Raw genomic sequence first — 20555 nt, forward strand, 5'->3', positions numbered from 1 at the left:
GCATGCATTACTTTTGCAAGAAGAAAGTTATTTTAATATTTTTTTTACAAAAAGTCTGTTTCTTTTGTAGTAGAATTTGACCACATAAATTTAATTACATTAAAACTGAAAGTCAAGAACCACCTGAAAATGTAACACTGTAGTATGTCTTTTCTTCTCTTTCTCTATCTTTACAAGGGAATAAATGGGAGAGGGGATAAGGATGAAAGAAAAGAAACACTAAGCAAATATGTTGTAGAAAGAACTAAAGCTTAGGATAGGTATTAAACTAGATGACCTTTGAGATTCCTTCCAATCCTGGCTTTGGATCCAGATCAGTTCTGCTTAAAATTCAATTACTTATTAACGTGGATATTGGAAAATAACCTTTTGCCAAATTTCTGGGCAGAACCAAGTGAGAGTCATGTTCTCCTTAGGGACTACATCATTTATGGGAGGAAAAGAAAAGCCTGTAAACATGTTGTCAAATAAAGGGGATCCTTTCTGAAATGTCAGGGAGGTACGCAGCACTGCTGTTATAAGGAGTGTTTTGAATAGTTTTTTTTTTAATCCTGTTCCCAAAAAATTAATAATAAGATTCAATAAATTTACAAGCTTCATTCAACTTTTCAGCATCGACATCCCTCAATGGGAATGCTTGGCCCATCACCTGTACCCCCCAAAAGACATCCCAAATATATAAAATAGTAACGTAAAAATCAGGAGGATACAAGCAAGATGGGAATGGAGAGCAAAAAGGACTCTATAGACCTGGGGCTTTTTTAAAAGTCTCCAGGCAAGCCAGAGCGCTCCTCTATTGAATTCACTCACCTGATGCTTCTCAGCAGGTCAGTGGTCATCATATCTATTAGCAGTTCCTGAAATGAAAGCAGTCATTATTCCTTTACTAAGTGAGGTGGAAAAGTCTTAATGTTTATATAAATTCTAATCAAATTCTACCCTAATAAATACCTTCGTGGGAGGACTTTGGGCATGTGAAAATAATTGGGCCTTCTGCAGGGATAATTAGGCCACGAGATGAACGAAAGCATGCGTGGAGCAGCATAATGTCATTCCTGAGGCAGCGTCGGGGCCAAAGGGTTTGAACCCAAAAATGATACCAAGAGAGGGGTAAATGAAAGGGGTAACAAGATTTGGGGCCTGTTCTCTGCAAACCAGGCACGCCTGGGAAAACTCCTTGCTGAAGAAAGTAGAGAGAAGCAGGGGAAGCCCAGGTCATTTTCTTTCTTGTGCTCTGATTGGGCAAGGCTGAAGTGGGCGGGCCGAGGGCCTACCACGTGACAGGAATGGGTGGTGCTGTTTTTGGCTGCGAAGAACTGGCTCCTGACAGCAGCTGTGATGTAAATCTAGAGAAGTCCATGGAGGGGATCCAAAATAAGGATTACCAGAATTTTCAAGAGCAATCCAGAAAAGAAAAAAGATATAATGAAATACCCCATGCCCGCACTTATCCATTTGTGCTTTATGTGACATTCTGGGCCAATCTATCAATGCCGTAGCATTGAAAGATTATGTGAAAATTATGCATTTATTCACATATGAACATGTTTAATGTAATGCCACAGTGTGCTCACTCAAGGCTGGTGAAGAAGTACGTCCTTTTGAAATCCTCTTAATTTAATGGAAACTATTCCGTAAGCTTCCATTAATAGAACAAGTTTGTGGAAAATGGGGCAGATGAATAATAATTTGAGGTTTCAACGTGATTGTGGCTCTGATGCACCCTATTTCCAATGAACAACTCCTGTCTCTTAATATCTGGGCTAGAACTTCCCTGCCCGTAGTTCTGCAGATGCTCAGCCCCAGAGAGGTAAGAGTTGGTGAGAAAGGATGTTGGAAAATCACCTCTTTCCGTGGTATTTACCAAACATTATTTGCATCTTTCAGAAATTACAACATGCCAATTTTCTAACATGACAGCTCTTTTAAAAATAAAACGTTTCATATTAGATCATTAGAAAATCATTTCGTAGTAGTTCACTCAACCAGAAACCTGTTTAGTTAGAAAGAGACCTACTGTGGTCTCTTCACTTGGAAGATTCCCACCCACATCTGGAATCTATACCAAGTAGATCAGCTTCCCTACAGTAGGAAGTAAGCAGTACCGGCTTTCTCCTTTTCCTAACACTCTATCAGTCAATTGGTTTTATGATGTGGACTATTTCTCCACAATGGGAACTCTAATTTTGGAGCATAGGAGTAGGGAAACAATGCACCCCCAATGCCTAATTCCTCTCTCATAAGGCAGCATTATACATATATAGTGGTCTGTAGAAAACTTTTCCTCCCCTTTCATCTAACGATGCATACCCTGCATACCTCCTCCTTCAGCTCCCAGAGGCTTTGCGGGCTCCCCAATAGTGACTGAACTTACAAATGTGAGTAATCTATGTCGCTACAAGTCTCTATCAGCTCGTAAATTCCACGTAGCATTTCCAAATCTCCAACAATAACGGAAAAGAGGTAGAGGGTAGTCGGAGGGGGAAGAGGCGGGGAGTGTAATCAACAGAGGAGCCGGCTTCCGAGAGCTGAGGGGAAACCTGAAGGAGGCAGTCAATTGCAGCCAGTAGGCCTTTGGTGGAGGGGGTGGGGCAGGGGGTTGAAGCGGGATACAAATATGAGCTTCCACCTGGGCAAAGATTATTTTATTATCTTCTTAGGAAAGGGAGAAGAATTTATGTTCCCGAGCCCACCGAGGTGTTTGAGAAGGGCCTAGCTCTGCAGAACCAGCCCAAGTACCGTTCGCGAAAGCATCTGGATTCCTGTCCCTGGTCTATAGAGTCCCTGTCCTGATGCGCGCACTCCTCCCTGAGATACCGTTTGTAACCCGGCTCAGAAACTTGTGGCCGCTGGGCTGTCCCCGGGGCGGGAGGAGCGCGGAGACCCGGCTGGGGTGCGCACTGCGGGAGACCCGGCGCGGAGCCCGCGCTCTGCAGCCGGCCTTGGAGCGGCCGCACAAACCCCTGGCTGCAATATGTGTGCAAATGGTTAGGCGTGGGAGGGAGGACGGCTACTCCGAGGGCTTCTTCACTAAAAAATCGTGTGAGGCGGCGGGCGATAAGGTGGGTGGGGGCGGGAACCCATCAGCTCCACAAAGTGACAAAGCCCTTTCATCGTAAATCAAGTTCAATCTCGAGCTCGCGAAGGTCCTCTTCTTTCGGTGGAGCTCTCGTGGGGACGACCCGCTGTCCTGGACCAGATAGTAGCGGGAGCTGGGAGAGTCCCAGACCCACGGGAAGAGGGCACCGGGTGGGAGCAGCGGTGGAGATCCGGGCCTCGGCTCAAGCCGACCTGCAGCGCGGCCGCCTCGAAGCGCTTCTCCTGAGCTTCCACCAGCGGAGGCGGCGTTTTGCCGAGAACACACTGGGGCTGCGCGAGCGGAGGAAGTAAAAAGTGCCATTTAGAGCGGTTCCACTGGCGACCTCGCTGCGGCTCCGGCGCAAGGGTTGCAAAGCAGCAGACCTGAGGCCAGGCTTCTCCCCAGTCGGCTTCCACTAAGAACTTATTAAATAGGGACGGTTTAGAGTTGATCTGTCACTGAGCACTACTCACCCCGAGATCTTTTGGGTTTTGAATTACTTTATTGATCTGAAGATTTTGTTCTTTGGAATGTGACCCTGTTTGGACTTAGAGCTAATCAGGAAACGCTGCCGGAGAGGTCGTTTTGTAATCACCTCGCGGACCTCCTCCGCGGGCGCTGAGGACCCTAACCCGGCGCGCCCCCTGCGGTCGCCTGGACTTTGCCTGGAACCCGCCCTCCCCCCCGCACTTCGCTCCTACGGTACGCGCGCCCTGGGAGCTGTCTGTGGTGCTAGGAGAGAGAAACCTAGAGAGGGAGGTGGTGGGGAGACCCGTAGAGGCAGAGCTGAGAAACTGAGAATACGAGATTGGCCGGGATGGTCCACCGAGCAACACTCGGGCTGGCAGACACCTCCAAAATTCAGCCTGAAGGAGGGAAGGAAAAAAGTCCCTTCTCGGACATCTTATCGCCCAGAGACAGCTGACCTGATTTCCAATGCAAAAGGCCAGTGACACCTCCCTTTCTCTGAAAGTACACACCCCAACCCTACACACTTACCCCTACTGAGCCCTGGGGGCGTTCAGCTTGGCAGAAGTCAGAAGGGACGGACACTGCGTCCTGGCCACCCACCCCAACTCCAGGAAAAAGAGGCAAATGGTAGAGAGAAAGACTGGAACAGGCCAAGGAAGTGGGACTGGACAAAGACCTAATGGGACACTCAAGGAGCCTGGAGGCACTGTTCCAGGGTCCACAGGGTAAACCCTGGAGAAGCCCGCACTCACCCTTCCGCCCACAACTCTCTAGTCAATAGCAAGGCGCAAGGCAAGCCAGCTTTCCCTCACCAAAAATTCAGAGCTATGGAGGAAACATCAGTTCCATTCTCACCACTAGTAAAATGTCAGTCTCTTTCCAAGCATGTTGACTTCAAGCCATGCCTGTGAAGCTGTGCCTGGCTTTTTAGAAAACCAGGCAGCTCTCTTCCTGTATGTTTTTGTAACCACCACGTGGCTTACTTAACAGGAACTAAAGTTTCCCTAGCCCTGGGGAGAGAGCTTCTCCAAATATTTTTAGAAAGTTAAAAATATAACAAAACAAACTACTCACAAACTGCCTGTTTAAAGAGGGGAGGTGGGATTCGGCAGACTCCTGGGGAAGGGCTGCCTAGGCTGGAGTCAGATGGCAAAGAGTGGGGAGGCGGGAAGTCTTGTTTTGAGGGTAAGCGATTTTATTTTTATTTGCAACACAGGAAATCAGCTGTCTAATTTGACATCATGTGGGCTTTCATTTTAAGGGGTGGAGCAAAAAATATACTGATACAAGGTGGTAGGTGTATTTGCTGGAGGTGTAGAGACAAGAAACAATCATTACTTTGCAAGTCATTGAAAAGTACTGGTTTGAGCTAAACCAGCTGGTTGCTAACTAGAGAGTTAACTTATTTCACACTCACTACAGATATGTGCTAGGTTTGCGGGAATCCCAGAGCTGATCTTAGGGTGGGCAAATCTAACAGGACTTTATGGGTGTTTAAACATCTCTCTAAAATAAGTTTCTGTTCCTGTGTTTCTGTAGCAAAAAGAGATTGCCACAGAAAGTCTGTTTTGCCAGTCCCCAAATTAATCAAAGGAGCAAATCAAATGGAGTCTAGCTGTGGAGCACCCTTCAGACATCAGCTAAAGATGGGAAAAGAAAAGGAGCACAGCTCCCAGGGACAGCTTTCCTCTGGGTCTTCACAACTAACTCTGGATCTCCCGTGAGAAGAGAGAGACCTTTGCTTGTAATCTTGTTGCTTACTTCCCAGAAAATCTAAGGTTGCATTCATCACCTCCCAGTCAACCTCCCAACTTTGTTGGGCAGGCACAGAAGGACAAAAGGACCCTTTTTAAGGGAAAGGACTGGGTTTGCATTAGACTCCTAAGCATTAGTTTGGGGATATTTGAATAGAGGGGCACCTGCTGAGGTATCCCTTGCAGTACTGCATCAGAATGAAAAGACGGAATCCAGGCCTCAGCTTTCTTCCTGGAACAACAGCCGCCCAACATCCAACAGCCAACTTGGATGCAACAGGAAGTAATCAAAACAAATTTAGATGGTAAATCGACACTTTCATCAGCATGGTTTGGAGGGGGGAGAAAACATGAAGAAAAGCAAATTTGGGAGGACTCTGGTGGATATAGAATAATTGCTCACAGCAGTGGAATGAGGGTAATTAAGAAACTGTGGTCGCTGTAGACATGGTGCTCCCCCCTGTATTATCCATCTGTGGAGTCCAAGTTCAGCCTTGAGAGTGAAGGGGCAGCAGGCAGGCCCCTCAGCACAGTGGCTGGTGAGCGGCTGGAGGGCTGTTGGGAGCAAATGGGTGCAATGGCCTTGTTTGTATTTGTAGGTTTATGTGTTTTTCCCAACTGGACCTGAGGTCATTCTTTGTAAGGAACTTGAGATGTGTGAACTCCAGTGATTTCCCAGGTCCCACTTGTGCTGATGCTGACCAACCCTGGGGCCAGTGCAGACAGAAGTTGTAGTACTCCCACGCCTTGGAAAGTGCGTTTTTAGGCCCACGCAGACCACTTTTGAACTATTTAATCTTGACTATAAAACCCAGCAGCAGCTAAGATGGAACAAGGATTGTCTGCTGAGTGCCCTGACATTAAACATTCCCACTAGTGGCTCCCAATTTCCAGCCCAGCCCAGCTGTCTGAGTTTGCCCTAGCTGGAGTGGGAAGGAGAAGGGCCAGTCCAGAGCCTTTTGTGAGAATCAAAGAAGACCAAGACCATTTTTAAAGCAAATTGATAAACTGGATAAAAATCTGCAAACCACTCCCTAATTAGCAAAGGACTGAGCAAGGCGCCCCAGGCAATGCCCTCCTGGATTTTCCTTTTCTTCCCTTCTTTCCCACTCCTCCCCATCACACACTTCCCACAGCACTCCACATTGTAAAAAATATTTTTAACTCTACTACGGTTCAAACATCAGAGAAAGTTGGAGGGCGGGTCTGGATGTGTTTCAACTGTGTCCTACCTCTTTGACACTGTTTTAGAGCAGGAAGAGGACAGAGAGGTGAGGCTACCCAGATGCAGGACCTGATTCTCTGGCTCCTCCGGAAGTGACCTAGGGGCTAGAGAACGTGGGAGCAGCCTCAGAACTGCCCCCACCCCCATTCAGTTGTTCCCACATATAGTCCTGAGTGCTGAGTGGGGTGGGGGGGCACGCCTGAGCAGAAATCGGGCCCTGGCTGAGGTACTACGAGTATTTACACACCCATTCACTCACACTCTTAAAGCAGGCATCGGGCCTCCTCCACCCTCAGGGCAGGTTCTTTCATTCTGTGGTCCCAACCCATCCAGAGATTCGGATAAAAAGCTTGGCACGCTTGTCTTGGCCAGAGTTGCATGTCCGCTCCAGGCATCCCAGGCCAGCAAACTCCCTAGGACAAGAGGATCAGCGCCGGGCAGGGGGCTGGATGCCCTCCGGGGAGTGAGAAGGCAAGGATCAAAGCCGGGACCAGGGCTTGTGAGCCCGGCCTCTCCGAGTCCCCGGGGCGCCCTAATTGCGCGCCCTGCAGTCTCCCGCTCGCAGGCTGTCCCGCCGCCCGGGCGCCGGGCCGCGGGCTGCCGAACAGCTGCGAGGCCCGCGGAGCGTCCGCCCGCCAGCCCAGTGCTCCGGGACCCTCGCAGCCCCGGAAGGAGCCCTAGGAGAAGGAGGAGGGACGGCCAGACCCCGTTCAGCTGGGGCTGCCAGGCAGGCCGGGACAGCAGGGGAAGTTGGCCGCTCAATTAGCCAGCACCAACAGCCTACCAGCAGATTTTCTCCCGGAGCCTCGTCGGCTGCTCTGAAATCATCCACTTACAAAGAAAGGAATCCACACACATCAAATAACGGCTTGGAGGAGACCAGCATGAAAAATGGAGCTGTTTTTACACAAATCAACCCAACGTCTTAACAGATTTGATAAATTCCTAATATTCCGAGAAGGACTTTTTTCCTAAACCAACTCTGGCATTTCGTCATAGTACATACTGCTTTAGTGAAATCAGCTCCCTTGGATTTCATCACTTGTTAAAAAAAGATAAACTTTATTTTTGTAATTTTCAATCACAAAAAAATCTATACTTTTGTCTAAGCATTTATTTTACTGAATCAAAAAGACATGAAAAAGAAAAATCATGTTTTACTAACGTATAGAAGTGACTCTTTTTGGACAACATAGAATAAATATGATATATCACTTATCACTCAGTCTTTCAAATGTACATTTTTGTTTCGTATTACGGAGCATGCCACTTTTCCAAAAGAAAAAAGGTCATGAGAAATCAGTGCAAAGTTCTCGGTTAGCCGCCTCTTTCCTCCGGCGCAGACGGAACGTGCACAGCAACGGCCTCTGCCTCGGAATTGGAGGCTGTCCGTCCGTCTACCGCTCTCCGCCCGGGCAGTGTCCTCTCCGTGCCCTTCTTTCTTCCCTTCTTACCCTTCCCCCCACCCCCCCGCCCTCCCTCCTGCTTGTCCCTAAAGTCATTTTTAGAAAGAACTTCAGGTTTTGTTTTCGTTGATGTTTTCACTTACTGGTCGCACTTTGTGTGGGGTCAGCGTTTTCGCCAGTCACACTGCGGTAGGGGAGCTTTCCAGCCCTGTCTCTGGGGGAGGGGGGAGATGGAGAACAGAGGGCTGGCTCCTCTTTGGGGGCCCCCGCCCACTGGTGAGCATCTTCCTCTTACTTCTCCGCTTCACGGGAGGCTGCGAGGGAGGCCTGGAGGCCTGAGACGGGGAGAGGAGGGGCCGAAGTCCGGGTGGGGGAGGGGCAGGGGAGGGACTGCAGCGCCGTCGCCGTTCTTCACCGGGGGTGCGGGGTGCCTGGAATGGGGTTGGACAAGGGATTGATGGCCGGCTGTCCCCCGGGCCCCAGACCGTGGATGAGCACACGGGGCACCAGGGGCCGCTGCAGCTGGGGATGGGGTGCGGGAGGAGTCCGGTACATGCTGCTGTACATGGCGGCGGCAGCCGCCGCTGCGGTAGTGCTGTCCATGCTGCCCAGTAGGCTTGGGTGGTAGAAATAAGGCGACGGAAACATTCTCTGCAGTGCCGAGTAGTTCCCCGCTTCGGCCAGCAGCTCCAGGCCCACAGCGGTCTGCCGCTTCCACTTGGTCCTGGAAAAAAGCGGGCATGCAGCACCCGGTAGCTGTGGGCACAATCCAGACACCAAGGCCCCTTCTCTCGCCCTCTCCCGCCGTCTCCTTCTGGGGGACCGGGCCTGAGAGAGCTCTGAGAACCAGGAATGAACTACATCTTCCGGTCCCCCCACCCCCGCCCCACCCTCTTGCTCATAGAATGACGGACCAGGAATCCAAGTCAACTTCGTAAATTACACCTCCAACGTCTGAGACATTCCGAAATGAAATTCTACAAGCTTTGCTGCCTTTTCCTGATCCTCTGCTCTGCTGTTGCCCCGCTTATAGTTTAACTACTTCCCAAAACTTTCCTGAAGGCCAACTTAGACCACGCTTTCTATAGACGGTCTTTTCCCTCCTCTAATTCCCTAACCCGAGTAAGTGGCTCCCCAACAATCCCAAAGTGTCCGCTCTCTGCCCCTCCCCCTATCCTCCAGGCTGAGTGAGAAGAAACGGTAAACAAAGGGACACAGAGACTCCTGGGCCTTGGACCCTGGCCCCTCTGGGTCCCCAGGGCTGTGGAGACACAACTCTCTCATCAGCCTGACAGGACCTTACAGCAGGCAGGGGGCTTAGGGCGAGGAAAGCAACTAGGTTTTGAAACGGAATTCGTTTGAGAGAGGGCTCTCCCAAGGGGACAGTACCTCGGGGCCATTCTGGGAGGGGAAAAAGGCATTTCAAGATATTTTCTCCTCTGGGAGAGAATAACAATTAAAATCTGTGATCAGCTTTCCTCTGTCTCCTCCCTCCCCCACCGCATCCCTGCTAAGAAGAAGAGGCCAGCAGCCCTTTGCTCAAATGCCTCACGGAGGAACTCAGGGCCGATGGGCTGTCCATACCCGGCAGCTCCAGCCAAATTAATAAACATGTCGCCCATTTTAAATTGGCTACAAATGACACTAATGTTTTCCGACAGAATTAGGGTGGCTGAAACCGTATGTAATGAGACAGAAAATTATGGTAAAGATGACAACTGGATGGGCATTTCCAACCGCATTTATGAACGATTAGAACACAAACGAGAGAAAAGGAGGGGGAGAGAAAATTGAGACAAGGGAGACCATCAGCAGGCTTGAAAACAGCATAAGCTCAGCCTCAGGTTGCCCGGGTTCGCCCTACAGTTCGAGGGCCTGTGAGCTGCCAGCCTCTTTCCTAATTTCTTTTCATGGGAAGAAGTGGTTCCTGGTGGACTCTGAGGCAGCCAGTACAGGGGACAGACGCCCAGTCCAGACTCCTGGGCAGCTGCCAGATTCTCCTACCTGCGGCTACCTACCCCAACTCCCTGGCCGCCTCACAGGCCAAGGCAAGGACATTTAGCTGGGGCGGTGTGGCAGCTCTTCTGGGACCAAAATGGCAAGGCCGTGTTGCCAGCTATAGACATTCGGAACCAGCCGGGGGCAGGCCCAAAGGGCGTGCGGAGCAGGTTCTATGGACCTGAGTGTCAGCTGCACAAATGTCTCAATTTGAGAAGGTGTGGCTTGATTGATTTGGGGGTGAAGTGGGGAGAATTCCAGCCACTCAGGTTTGAGAGGGAAGGGAGTACATGTTAAGACATTTAGAAATGCAAAATTCCCTAAACTCCAGCTGCACACAGGACAGTTCTCACCTTGAGGCTAATCCCTGCTCCAGCTTGAAAGCCCCCAAGTGCCCACTCTGGGCCCTCCAAGTCCCTGGAGTCTCCCAAAGCCAGGCGGGAAGAAGATTGGTGCTGTGGTCATGACTGGGATGGCCAGACACATTTGCTCCCCAACACAAACTCCCTTACCTGCGGTTCTGGTACCAGGTCTTGACCTGGGTGTCTGTGAGGTTGAGTGCAGCTGCCAGGTCCATTCGGTCCTGCACACTCAGATACTTCTGCCGCTCAAAGCTACGTTCCAGTTGATTGAGTTGGTGGTCGGAGAAGGCCGTCCTGGCTTTGCGAGGCTTTTTGGCTCTCACAGGGGGACTCTCTCGGCTACTCGTAATCTCCCGGTCTCCTTCCTCCTTTGTTCCTATGATAGAAAGCCAGACACGGCTTAGGAAAGTAGTTTGGAATAGGGACGGGTGGAGTGTCCTCCGGGCATACACTTCCAAATTCCCAAGCCAGCCTCTGGTTTCTGTGGACTATACTTTGCCACCCTCCTCATACACATACTTGGACCTTAGCCAGTACGAAAGAAGAGGACCAATTTCTGGCTGGGAGTGTGGAGGCTTGTGCAGAGCTCCTGGAAGGGTTCTAAAAGGGGATCTGATCTCACCATCTTTGAAAGTTAAAAAGAAAAAAAAAAACTTTACAATAAAAGGTCTTTTTGTTATTGTTTCCTTGACTGGGAGGAGAACCTGTCTCTTTCCTTTATTGTTTTCACCAAGACTTTTTTTTTTTCTGATTTGGTACTTTTCAAAAGTCTTTTTTTTTTTTTGGGAGGAGGCACCTTTTTCATTTTACTTTTTCTGTTTACTCAAAAGTTACAGGCATTTTTTTTTCCTTTTTCAGGTGCACTTGGGAAATCTTGGAATCAAGCCCTCTGCAGCTGCTTGCACCAGGTCTTTTTAAGCTTCAGAAAAAATATGTCTCCCAGACACCGAGCTGAGCTCAAAAATCACTGAGCCCATTCAGGTGACAGCCCGGAGATTTCCGGATTCTATTTGTCAACTTTGGTTTTTTACTGAAATGCTGGGAAATCGATATGTCAATCCCTCTCTGTTTGTACCCGTTTTTGCTGTGCTCCTTGATCTTCCCTGCAGGAAGAACAATAATCTCTCTAATTGACCCACTGGGGAGGTTGGTGCACAAAAAATCGCCAGACCAGACTGTACATCTGTTTTGGGCACTATTATGCTAATGCTATAATAGTAAAATGAGGAGCTAATATCCTACCTTCCAGACAGTCAGCACACATCTTTCCCAGAGATGGCAAAGATTAATAATGATGATGATGATGATGATGATGATGATGATGGTGATGATGATAAACTCATCAGTAAAGGAAAAAAAGAACTCTCCTGGTTTGTTAAAACTCTTTTCCTATAAAGACCAGAACACTTATGAAATTGCCAGGAAAAAATGAAAAAAGGGAGTTGAAGGGCAATTTCAATTGCCATCTTAACGAGTTGACAAAAATAGATAAATTCAATTCCATAAAATTTTGCTTTCATAGATGTTAAATTCCAAATGTTGCTAGGAGCCAAAAATCTTACTAAAATGCAGATATTCAATTGGGGCCACTGTAGTAAGAAGGGTGTTTTAAAAATACTGAAAAACTGATTATAAATTTTTATCTTGTGGGTTGCCCTATATTAATCATGGCCTAATTAAAAATAGTTTCTCTGTTAATCAATTTGGAAATTTTTTTCTTCCAATTTTTCCTTCATTAAATCTGATAATTTCTATGATGGTGTTTAGAAAATACGGTGGGGGCGGACAGGGAGGGATGAAATAATTTGCATTACAGAATAAACACCACGTTGTGATCACACCTCAAGACACCAAGCTAGCTAATCCTGTTTCTTTCTCCCACCTCCCCCATTCCCACTCCCAAGGTTCGGTTAGAAAAATCTCAAGTCCTTCCCTTTTATCAGCAAAAGTATATCCCGTTAGATCCCCTCCGCCACTGCCCCCTTCCAGATAAATTAAAATTAAGTAAAACAAAGAAAGGAAGTGGACGGAGGTGAGGCTTGAGAGGTAGAAATGTAACAATAAACAGAACTTCAGACGAGTCCCCAAATCGCCGAGGCAGGCCTCCCTCCCTCTTGCTGGTTTTGACTGTGGCACGATCGCCTTAGAAGCTCCGGTAATAACGCCCCAACAGAGATTCCCGGAAGGCTGAAGGGGAGGTGGAACCAGCAGGAAAAGCTAGACCGCTGAGGAAGCTGAGGCGGCGCGACTCACCGTGGCATTTGATGTCGCTCTGGGAATCTTCCCGCTTGTCGAGTTTGGTTTTGCTGTCCTCCTGCTCCAGCTTTGGCCTGAAGCTCTCGTGTGCTGCGTTGCTCTCCTGCTTCGGGGTGTGGTGGGGAGAGGAGACGCTGGTGCTGTAGGGTGCACACGCAGCCAGAGGTTTGCTGTCGCCCAGGATGTCCTTAATTAAAAAAGAAGAGGTGGAAGTCCTGGGGGCCGAGGCGGCGGAGCCCAGCTGCTGGGCGGGAGGCTGCTGTGGCGGTGGCGGCGGCAGCTGCTGCTGGGGCGAAGGCTGCAAACTTTGCGTGGGGGCCGCGGCTGGCGGCGGCGGCTGTTGGCTGTGGTGGAGGTGGTGGTGATGCTGGGGTCCGTCTGCTACCAGATGCGGTTCTGGGGCCTCCATCGTGACCGAGATGGGAGAAGAAGGCGCCGTTCCTACGGTATCAATCTCCGAACAGGGAGACGGAGTGGCCTGACTCCTAAAATCCGCGGTCCTAGCCTCGCCAAGCGGGCGGAAATCTCCATTCATCATGCTGGGGCTGCCCGAACTAGCACTGGACAAAATCGTGTCTATTCCAAAACTCGACCCGCTGGCCCCTTCCATTGTTGTCATTTCTACATGAGGTCCACGCCACTCCGCCGCTCAGCAGCCGCCGGGACCAAGCAAAGGAAGCTATCGATCGTAAAACAAAATAAACACTAAACAATGTTGTCGCCGCGTAAAACAAAAAGTGGGGCGGAGAGGGAAGGAAGGATAATTGGGAGGTAGCAATCAGTGGGCAGTTTCGACACTTTTTTTTTCCTATTGCAAAAAGCAGGGGTGGGGAGAAGGGAACCCAAGGGGGGAGTTACAAAAATTGTTGAGGAAGCACGGAGCCTGAGCTCCAGGAACGACCGCGCACGTGGGGCGGCTGTGGCGGCGCAGGGGACCCAGGCGAAGGCGCAGGCGGCAGGAGGTGACCCCAAAGCCTCCGCTACTGCCTGTGCCGCCGCCACCTGGGTCTGCCCACAGCCTGGCACCAGGCGGCAGCGGCGGCAGCGGACGTGGCAGGTGCAGCGACCGGGAAGCCCAGGCGGCTGCGCACCCTCGGAGCTCCCCGCCGGCTCCCCAAGGTGGCTGCGGCGCGTGACTCGGCTGCCCCGGAGCCGAGTTTCTGAACTTTCTTGGAAAGTTGTGGAGCAGACACCGCCGCAGTGGTCGCAGCAACACTAGGAGGAGGAGGAGGAGGAGGAGGAGGAGGAAGAGGACAAGGAGGAAAAGGAGCAGGCGCAGGCGGAGGAGGCGGCGGAGAAGTGGAGTCGTGCGACTCCGGCCGCAGCCCGGCGCGTTCGCATGTAATCCGGCAGCCGGCGGGCGGCGCCGACCCCCTCCCGTGACGTCACGGCCACTGCCGCTGCTCCCCGCGCCGCGTCGGGCCCGCGCCCCTGCAGCCGAGGCCGCGCGCCCGGTCCCGCGTCCCCATTGGCCGCGCCCGCGAGAGCGAACGACGCAGACGTGCCAGGAGCCAATGGGCACGCGGCTCGCGAGTCGGTCAGCGAGCGCGGCTCCCGCCGGCTGCTCTTTTGAGAACCCGCACATCCCTTTGCTTGGAGCTCAAAGCCGAACACCTAGTCCTGCAGTGGTCCTGGTGTCCACAGCCATGCGGGAGGGCAGAAGGAGAGAGGGGAAGAGAGCAGAGGGAGACTAGAGAAGGGAACCAAAGGGGGAAAGAGAGAGAGAGAGAGAGAATAGTAACGATTTGCCCGTTTTATTAAGAAATCCGAAGAGGGAAGGGAAAAAGGACAAGAAGGGAGAAGCAATCTGGCTGGCTTACCTTTAGACTCCAGCGCGGCCGCCCTCCTAGCATCCCCAAACATGCGCTTGAATAGTCGGCGTACACTGACAGCAGAGTAAGGGGAATCCCTGACGGAATCCACCGGAAAGTGTGTAACTCCCGCAGCCGGAGCTCTGGGTGGGCGGGCGGACTCGGAGTTCTGATATCTCTCTCCCCAAAGACCCTGGGCATCTGGGCTCTGGCCCAGCTAGGTGTCTTGTCCCTGAAGGGAGATGGAGCGGGGTCCGCCTCATTCGGCACTCTCGGGAGGAGTGAGGGAAGGGGCCTGCTGCTCAAAACCCGGACCCGTCTAGTCACCAATCACAGCCCGTGCTGGAAGAAATGCCGGGACAGACACTTTCTCCCGAGCGGGGGAAATAAAACCCCGAGGCGTTCTGTAGTGGCGAGGGCAGCCACGGTTCACTGCGGTGTCATGCTGGCTTGGGGCTCGGGAACTTGGGTCTTGGCCCGCAGTGCGTATTCTGTCTCGCCACCAGCCAGCTTTCAATCTCTCTCTCTCTCTCCCTCTCTCTCTCTCTCTCTCTCTCTCTCTCTCTCTCTCTCTCTCTCTCTCTCTCTCCCTCTCCCTCCCTCCCTCCTTCCCTCCCTCCCTTGCTCCCTCTTTCCGGCCACTTATTTGGAAAGGAAATAGTCACTGTGGATCCACTGGGGACCTGGAGCGTGGTATAACTGTGACGCTTCGTCGCAGGGTATCAACTTGCATCATTTTCTCTAGGATGTCTCCAACCTGTCTCTTGTTGAATGTCAGAGTAATGGGAAGTGCCAGTGACAAGACGGCGTATTACTCCTGATTAAGTGCCGTGTCAACATAATTAGCAGAGTAATTATAAGGTGCTAATGAATGATTCAAAGTTCTTTGAGTTACATTTTACTCCAAATTACCATTTTAAGAACCCTATGAATCTGAGTGGCTGGCATGTCTTCCGTGACTGAGTACAGAATGAGGGTAGAAAATGGCCTTTAAAGTCTCCAAGGGCTGGGCCGAAATCTGAGGTTTAGTTGCGGTTCTGAAGGTCACTTTCTGGGGAACAATTTTTTTTTTCTTTTGAGAAGAGGCTTGTTTCAGGCAGGCAAATGACCTCCTGGGACTAGATATTGCCTTTCTGTAGGAACTGGATCTGTGCCAACCCTGGGTCCGGAACGGGGTACGTGGGAGACTCATCCTCCCTGCGTTTTCCCGGGGAATTAGATGTGTTTCACGCAGAAAAGGCCCGCTCTATTTCGAGGGTGTGTTGAGTTGTTTCTTATCTTCTTCGTGCGTTTTTTTCCCCCGGGTCTGCTTCCGAGAACAGCGGAGAAAGGAAAGACCGAAGAGATGTGGTGTACAATCCGGGCCTCTCTCTGGCTTTTCTTGGAAGGCGAGTGTAGTTTGGCGGAGGAGCCGGGGTTGGTGAGCCGAGGCGGGGACACGGGGCGAGCCGCAGGCGGAGGCCGGCCTGAGGGGGTGCAGCGAGACCCTCCGGAGCACAAGGTGGGCCCGCCGGCGAGGGTCGAGTCCGTCTGGGCCGGGAAGCCGCGGAGGGTCAGGATGATGCCTGGAACTGGTTGGATCAGCCGCCTTTGGAGCGGGAACTGCGCGCTGGCCCCGCAGACCCTTCTGGAAGCCGGACCGCAGGGCCTCGGCCTTCCCAATGGCGGGGATTTTAGAACTGTGGGCCCGGGGCTTAGAAGGGCATCTATCTTATCGAAGGCCGCAATGTCCCGCCAATAAGGCCTGGTGATGCACACCCTCGCGGCCTTGGCACCCAGCGCCCCTCCTACACTTGGCTTCTGTGGGAAGGACGCTGGGGCTGCCCGAGACTAGAGGTGGACGCTACACGTTCTTCTCCCTTCAAATATCAATTAGGACTCTTCTCATTCTGACATCACCCACCAACTTCCCAAAGGAGGGGCGTTTCCTCCCAAACCTGGGGCTCCAACCCTCACTTCCCTCGCTGACTACTCTGGGTGGGAAGTGCGGAGGAGGGAAAACAGATTTAAGACCCAGAACTGACGGCACTGCACAAATCAATTATTCTCGACCTTGATAAATAATTCATTTAAGCCTGTTTTGTTTTGCTCCGACGCCTAAAATGACTCAGGACCTCAAAAGACTGATCGCACACCTTGTGTTGGGCGGTTGGACAGAATTTGTTGCTTGGAATAATTCACAACATTACCAGGGGAGACAGAAATATGATCCTAAGAAAAAAATGAAATCTAAAAAGGAAGGGAGAGAGGAAGGTGGAAGTGTTAGGGGAAGGGAAGTGTTCGTTTATGAAAACTCTAAAGCAAAAAACAGAAGCCCAGTAGGATCCCACCTTGTGAATGTCTCAGATCGTGTTTCTTAGAAAAGGTCAAGATCATAGAAGATTTCTTCGGGTGGGATGTTAGATCAGCTTTGGGAGCAACAACTGTGAGGGGAAAATAGGACCTTGACTTTTATCAAGGCTCTGTCCGTTGGGTCTCTACCAGAGAGGAAATGCTCATAGAGAAATGCTCCTGAAGATCCAAACAGGGGACTCAAAGACTACATCACAAATTTAATGAAAAGTTCTCAGAGCTGGGGTTTTGTTTCTTAACTTCTCACAATTCTTTCTTCTCCAGACACATTTCTCTTTTGCCATTTTGTCATTTCTTTCCCTGATTTTATATATATATAAATATATATATTTATATGTATACATATGTATATGTATATATATGGCCAAGAAGTTGTGCACTTTCCGGCAGAGCAAACATAATTAACTTTTCATTCTAAAAAATTAAAATTCAGAAATAGAACAGAGTGCAGATTAATCACATTTTCAATTCCCATGTACGTATAGGAAAGGAGATGGAGTGACTGGATTTAATCTCAGATTTTCCCCCACTGGATTTAAAATACAAATAAATATAGTCCCTAATCTGAGGGACTATAAGTTTGAAAATGATCTTCCACTTTTGGGCCTTGTTTTCTTTAAAAAAGAGAAAGATGAAAGAAGAAAGAAAATTCTCTAATTTTTTGGAAATTTATAATTCTTGCATAGAAAGCAGTTATTTGCCAACCATGGACAACAGAGAACAATTTTTCTTTCCCAGCTATGAAAGACACATCAATGGTGATTATCAAGGACGCTCCCTCCCCACCACAGAGAAAGTTTCAAACACTCATGTATTTTAACAAATTGTGTTCCTCAATATACTCTCTGAGTCCCACTTTTACAACCAGAATTGGGGGGTATGTTTAAAGCGGAATCAGGTTATAAAAAAACGAAACTGATCTTTAAAGAGACGCACCTATAAGTTAGAATGAACTTAGAACTGGGTTTCTCCCGATATTTAATTTGAACGTTTCTAACGGTCCACATGATGACAATGACAACTGTCGGGAGTGAGGTGCAAAGGCGCTTCACTCCACTGGGCGGCGCCAAGAGCCCCGAACCAAGAGAGCCCGCTATTGTTTCTTTCAATAAAAGATGCAAGATACGCAAATGAGCTTTCCCCCTTCTAAGGCTGACTCCCAGACGGTGCTGTGACCTCTCGCCATTTTAAAGCTACAGAAACGTTGGACGTTTTCTTTCTTTTTCCCCCCAGCCTATCAATATATTTCCAACTGCTTAAGGACTTGATGTATATTTGCTTAGAAAAAATAATATAATAAAGAGAAAGGCATGAATATATATATATATATATATATCAGTACCTGAACGGGACTGAAACCAGGAGGGTGGAGATTGGGAACAGAGGGAGAGAGGTAAAGTGGAAGAAAAAAAATAAGGTTAACTGAAAACTTTAAACAGAACAGCAGGTTAAAATGATAGCCTATATAATTACTAATTGTCCTAGGGGAGTAAAGGTTTTGAGAGATCGTTCTGGTATCATAATAAAATTTGTGAGAGCTATAAGTTTCACAACAACTTTAAAGATCAGCAGTTGAGAAGTGACTTAATGAAAGTGCCTCTCCTTTGGGGTTTGGATGTGTGTTGCGCCTGAGCAATTAGCAGGAAGGCAAGTAGAGATATAAAGAAAAGAACGCTGGAAGAGGGAGTTTTAGTCTCATTTTGCCACTTTCCAATGTTCCTGAACAAGGCACTTAACCTTTTTGATCACCAACTTCCTTCTCTATTAAAGGGGAAAATCCTTGCGTAAAATAGGATGATTGTGGTGACCAGATAAGATGTTCTATGTAGAAGTTCTTTATAAAATGTGAAGCAAGACTTTGACAAGTCAACAAGGCAGAACTGGCAATTATTTCTGGCGATAGATACCATACAGTAGCCTTTTTTGTTTTTTTGTTTTTTCATTTTTACCTTCCCTCAGTCGTTTTGTTCAATTGCTCAGGCAATAAACATTACTGAATGTGCATTCTGTGTCAGGTGCTTGAGAATGGGACATTACCCCTTCTCAGAGAGTTGACAAGAGCTAGAACATGGCGGGAATTGTCATAAATGCCACCAGGCCAACATGAATCTGCTACAGTGGAGATGCAGAAGAGAGTGGGGTGTCCTACCTTGGGAGGAGTAGGGTTAACAGAAAGGCTTCTTGAAGGAAATGAAGTGTGTGTTCAGTCAAGAAAGAAACGGGGTGTGTCCCAAATAGAGGGATGTGTGGAGGGATTTATTTGGTAGCTCTGAGGACTAATGGAGCAAAAATGTCGACTCGTTGTCCAAACTTTTAACTTCCTGACTGTGGGGCTGGGCTGCAATCCGTGGGGGTGTGTTGGCTCCAGGGATCTCTCCTGAGTGCTGCAGGAAGGTACAAAATACTCTTGGAGTTCCTTGGTGGAAGCAGGAACTGACTGCACATGGCTACAGACCTCAGCAGCAGAATTTTACGGCAGCTTTAGTTTGATCCCAAGAAATGGTCCAGCCCCTTCAAACCAAGACTGTAACTGCTCTGCCCCACCCATACTCCCGCTTCCTTTCTTCTTTCTAGAGTTACAAATTTGAAGGGAGAAAGACGTCTCCTTTCCAGTCCGGGGTGAAGATAGAGAAGACGACAAAGTGGAGGCAGTTAGAGAAGAGTTTAAGGGGAACATGGGGAGAGATTTTTATTTCACCCTACCTCAACTGAATCATTGTCCACTGAAGACTGGCCCCTGGGGAAACGCAAGGGCCCCCGTGTGACATCGCCACCTCCTGCTGTAAATAGAACTCTGAAGCCTCTAAGGCTCAGGAACAGAGTTGAGTTTTCTATCCACTCCTGAGGTTAAGAGGGAGTGGAGGGGCCCAGGCAGGGGAGAAACGAAAGCCTCAGAGAGCTGGAAGAAGATGCCAATCAGGGAAGGGGAAATTCATTTGCGATGTTAATTAAGAAGCGTCTAATTAAAACGGCACTTTGAGCGCTAATCAATCGCCGTATTAAGTTAGAGCCATCACTGGAACAAATTGAAAGCTCCCCGCCCCGGCTCCTGCCTCTGGTGCGGGCGGGGTTGGGTTCTCAGACACAGAGCGGGGCATGGGGGGCCGTCTCTTTCAGCTCTGGCAGCCTCTCCGGGGTCTACAAAATCCTCCAACAACACCGGAGTTCACGCTTGCGGAACCGGCCGTCCTTGCCCCGCGACCTGATGACCTGGACACGAGTCTAGGAGACGATTTCTGATCCAGACGCACCCAGCACAGGAGAGGTTCTGTCGGGGAACAACCGGATCAGCTAACACGGACTCTGCTTCCCGAATGAGCGCCGCATAAGGAGCGGGGATGCGAACGAAGGGCTGCAAGCAGGCGGAGATGTGGGGAGTGGGGTGGGGGAGCAATTCAGCCCAAGAGGGGCAGCTCTCCGGCCCCCACGCATTTCCACTTCCTGAGACAAACCCATAGCCTCACTTTGAAAATTCTTTTTAGGCCCTGGCGCAGGTCCAGCCCAGCAACCAAGAAAGAGCTGGTCCGCCTTCAGGATAGGGTAGCCAGCCTCCTCGGCTCTGTCTCCTGGGGCTCCGTTAGAACGGGATGGGTGCGAGGAGGGAAGAGGGGTGGGGGTGCTGAACGTCTGAGACGCTGGCACACCAACGCCCGCTCTACGTGCCTCCCACCCAGCCCAGTGACGTTTCTCTCTGCTTTTGGTCATCCAAACTAGCTAAGAGAATTAAGATTTCGAATCTCTATTTTGAGGAGCCTTCTGCATTTCCTAATTGCCTGCTTCTCACCAAATTCTCAAGGGAGAAGTATTTGGCAATAAGAGGGGACTGTGAATTTAAATGCTA

At 49.8% G+C, this 20555-nt stretch overlaps 1 protein-coding gene across 2 annotated transcripts; it reads right to left on the minus strand.

Moving 5' to 3' along the window:
- Positions 1-7576: 7576 nt before the first annotated feature.
- BARHL2 (BarH like homeobox 2) lies at positions 7577-14871 on the minus strand. Of its 2 annotated transcripts, XM_033113243.1 has the most exons (4): positions 14372-14871; positions 12549-13230; positions 10446-10671; positions 7609-8659 (listed from the first exon to the last, which is right to left on the minus strand). In XM_033113243.1, exons 2-4 carry the CDS (start codon positions 13168-13170, stop codon positions 8347-8349), a joined length of 1161 nt encoding a protein of 386 aa, XP_032969134.1. In that variant the 5' UTR covers positions 13171-13230; positions 14372-14871; the 3' UTR covers positions 7609-8346. The 2 variants fall into 2 exon arrangements, with proteins under 2 accessions (XP_032969132.1, XP_032969134.1); XM_033113241.1 differs by lacking the exon at positions 14372-14871 and having other exon boundaries at positions 7577-8659; positions 12549-13898.
- Positions 14872-20555: the final 5684 nt, after the last annotated feature.

This window comes from Rhinolophus ferrumequinum, chromosome 9, assembly GCF_004115265.2.
Source record: "Rhinolophus ferrumequinum isolate MPI-CBG mRhiFer1 chromosome 9, mRhiFer1_v1.p, whole genome shotgun sequence".
In the NCBI taxonomy this organism is placed as follows: domain Eukaryota; kingdom Metazoa; phylum Chordata; class Mammalia; order Chiroptera; family Rhinolophidae; genus Rhinolophus; species Rhinolophus ferrumequinum.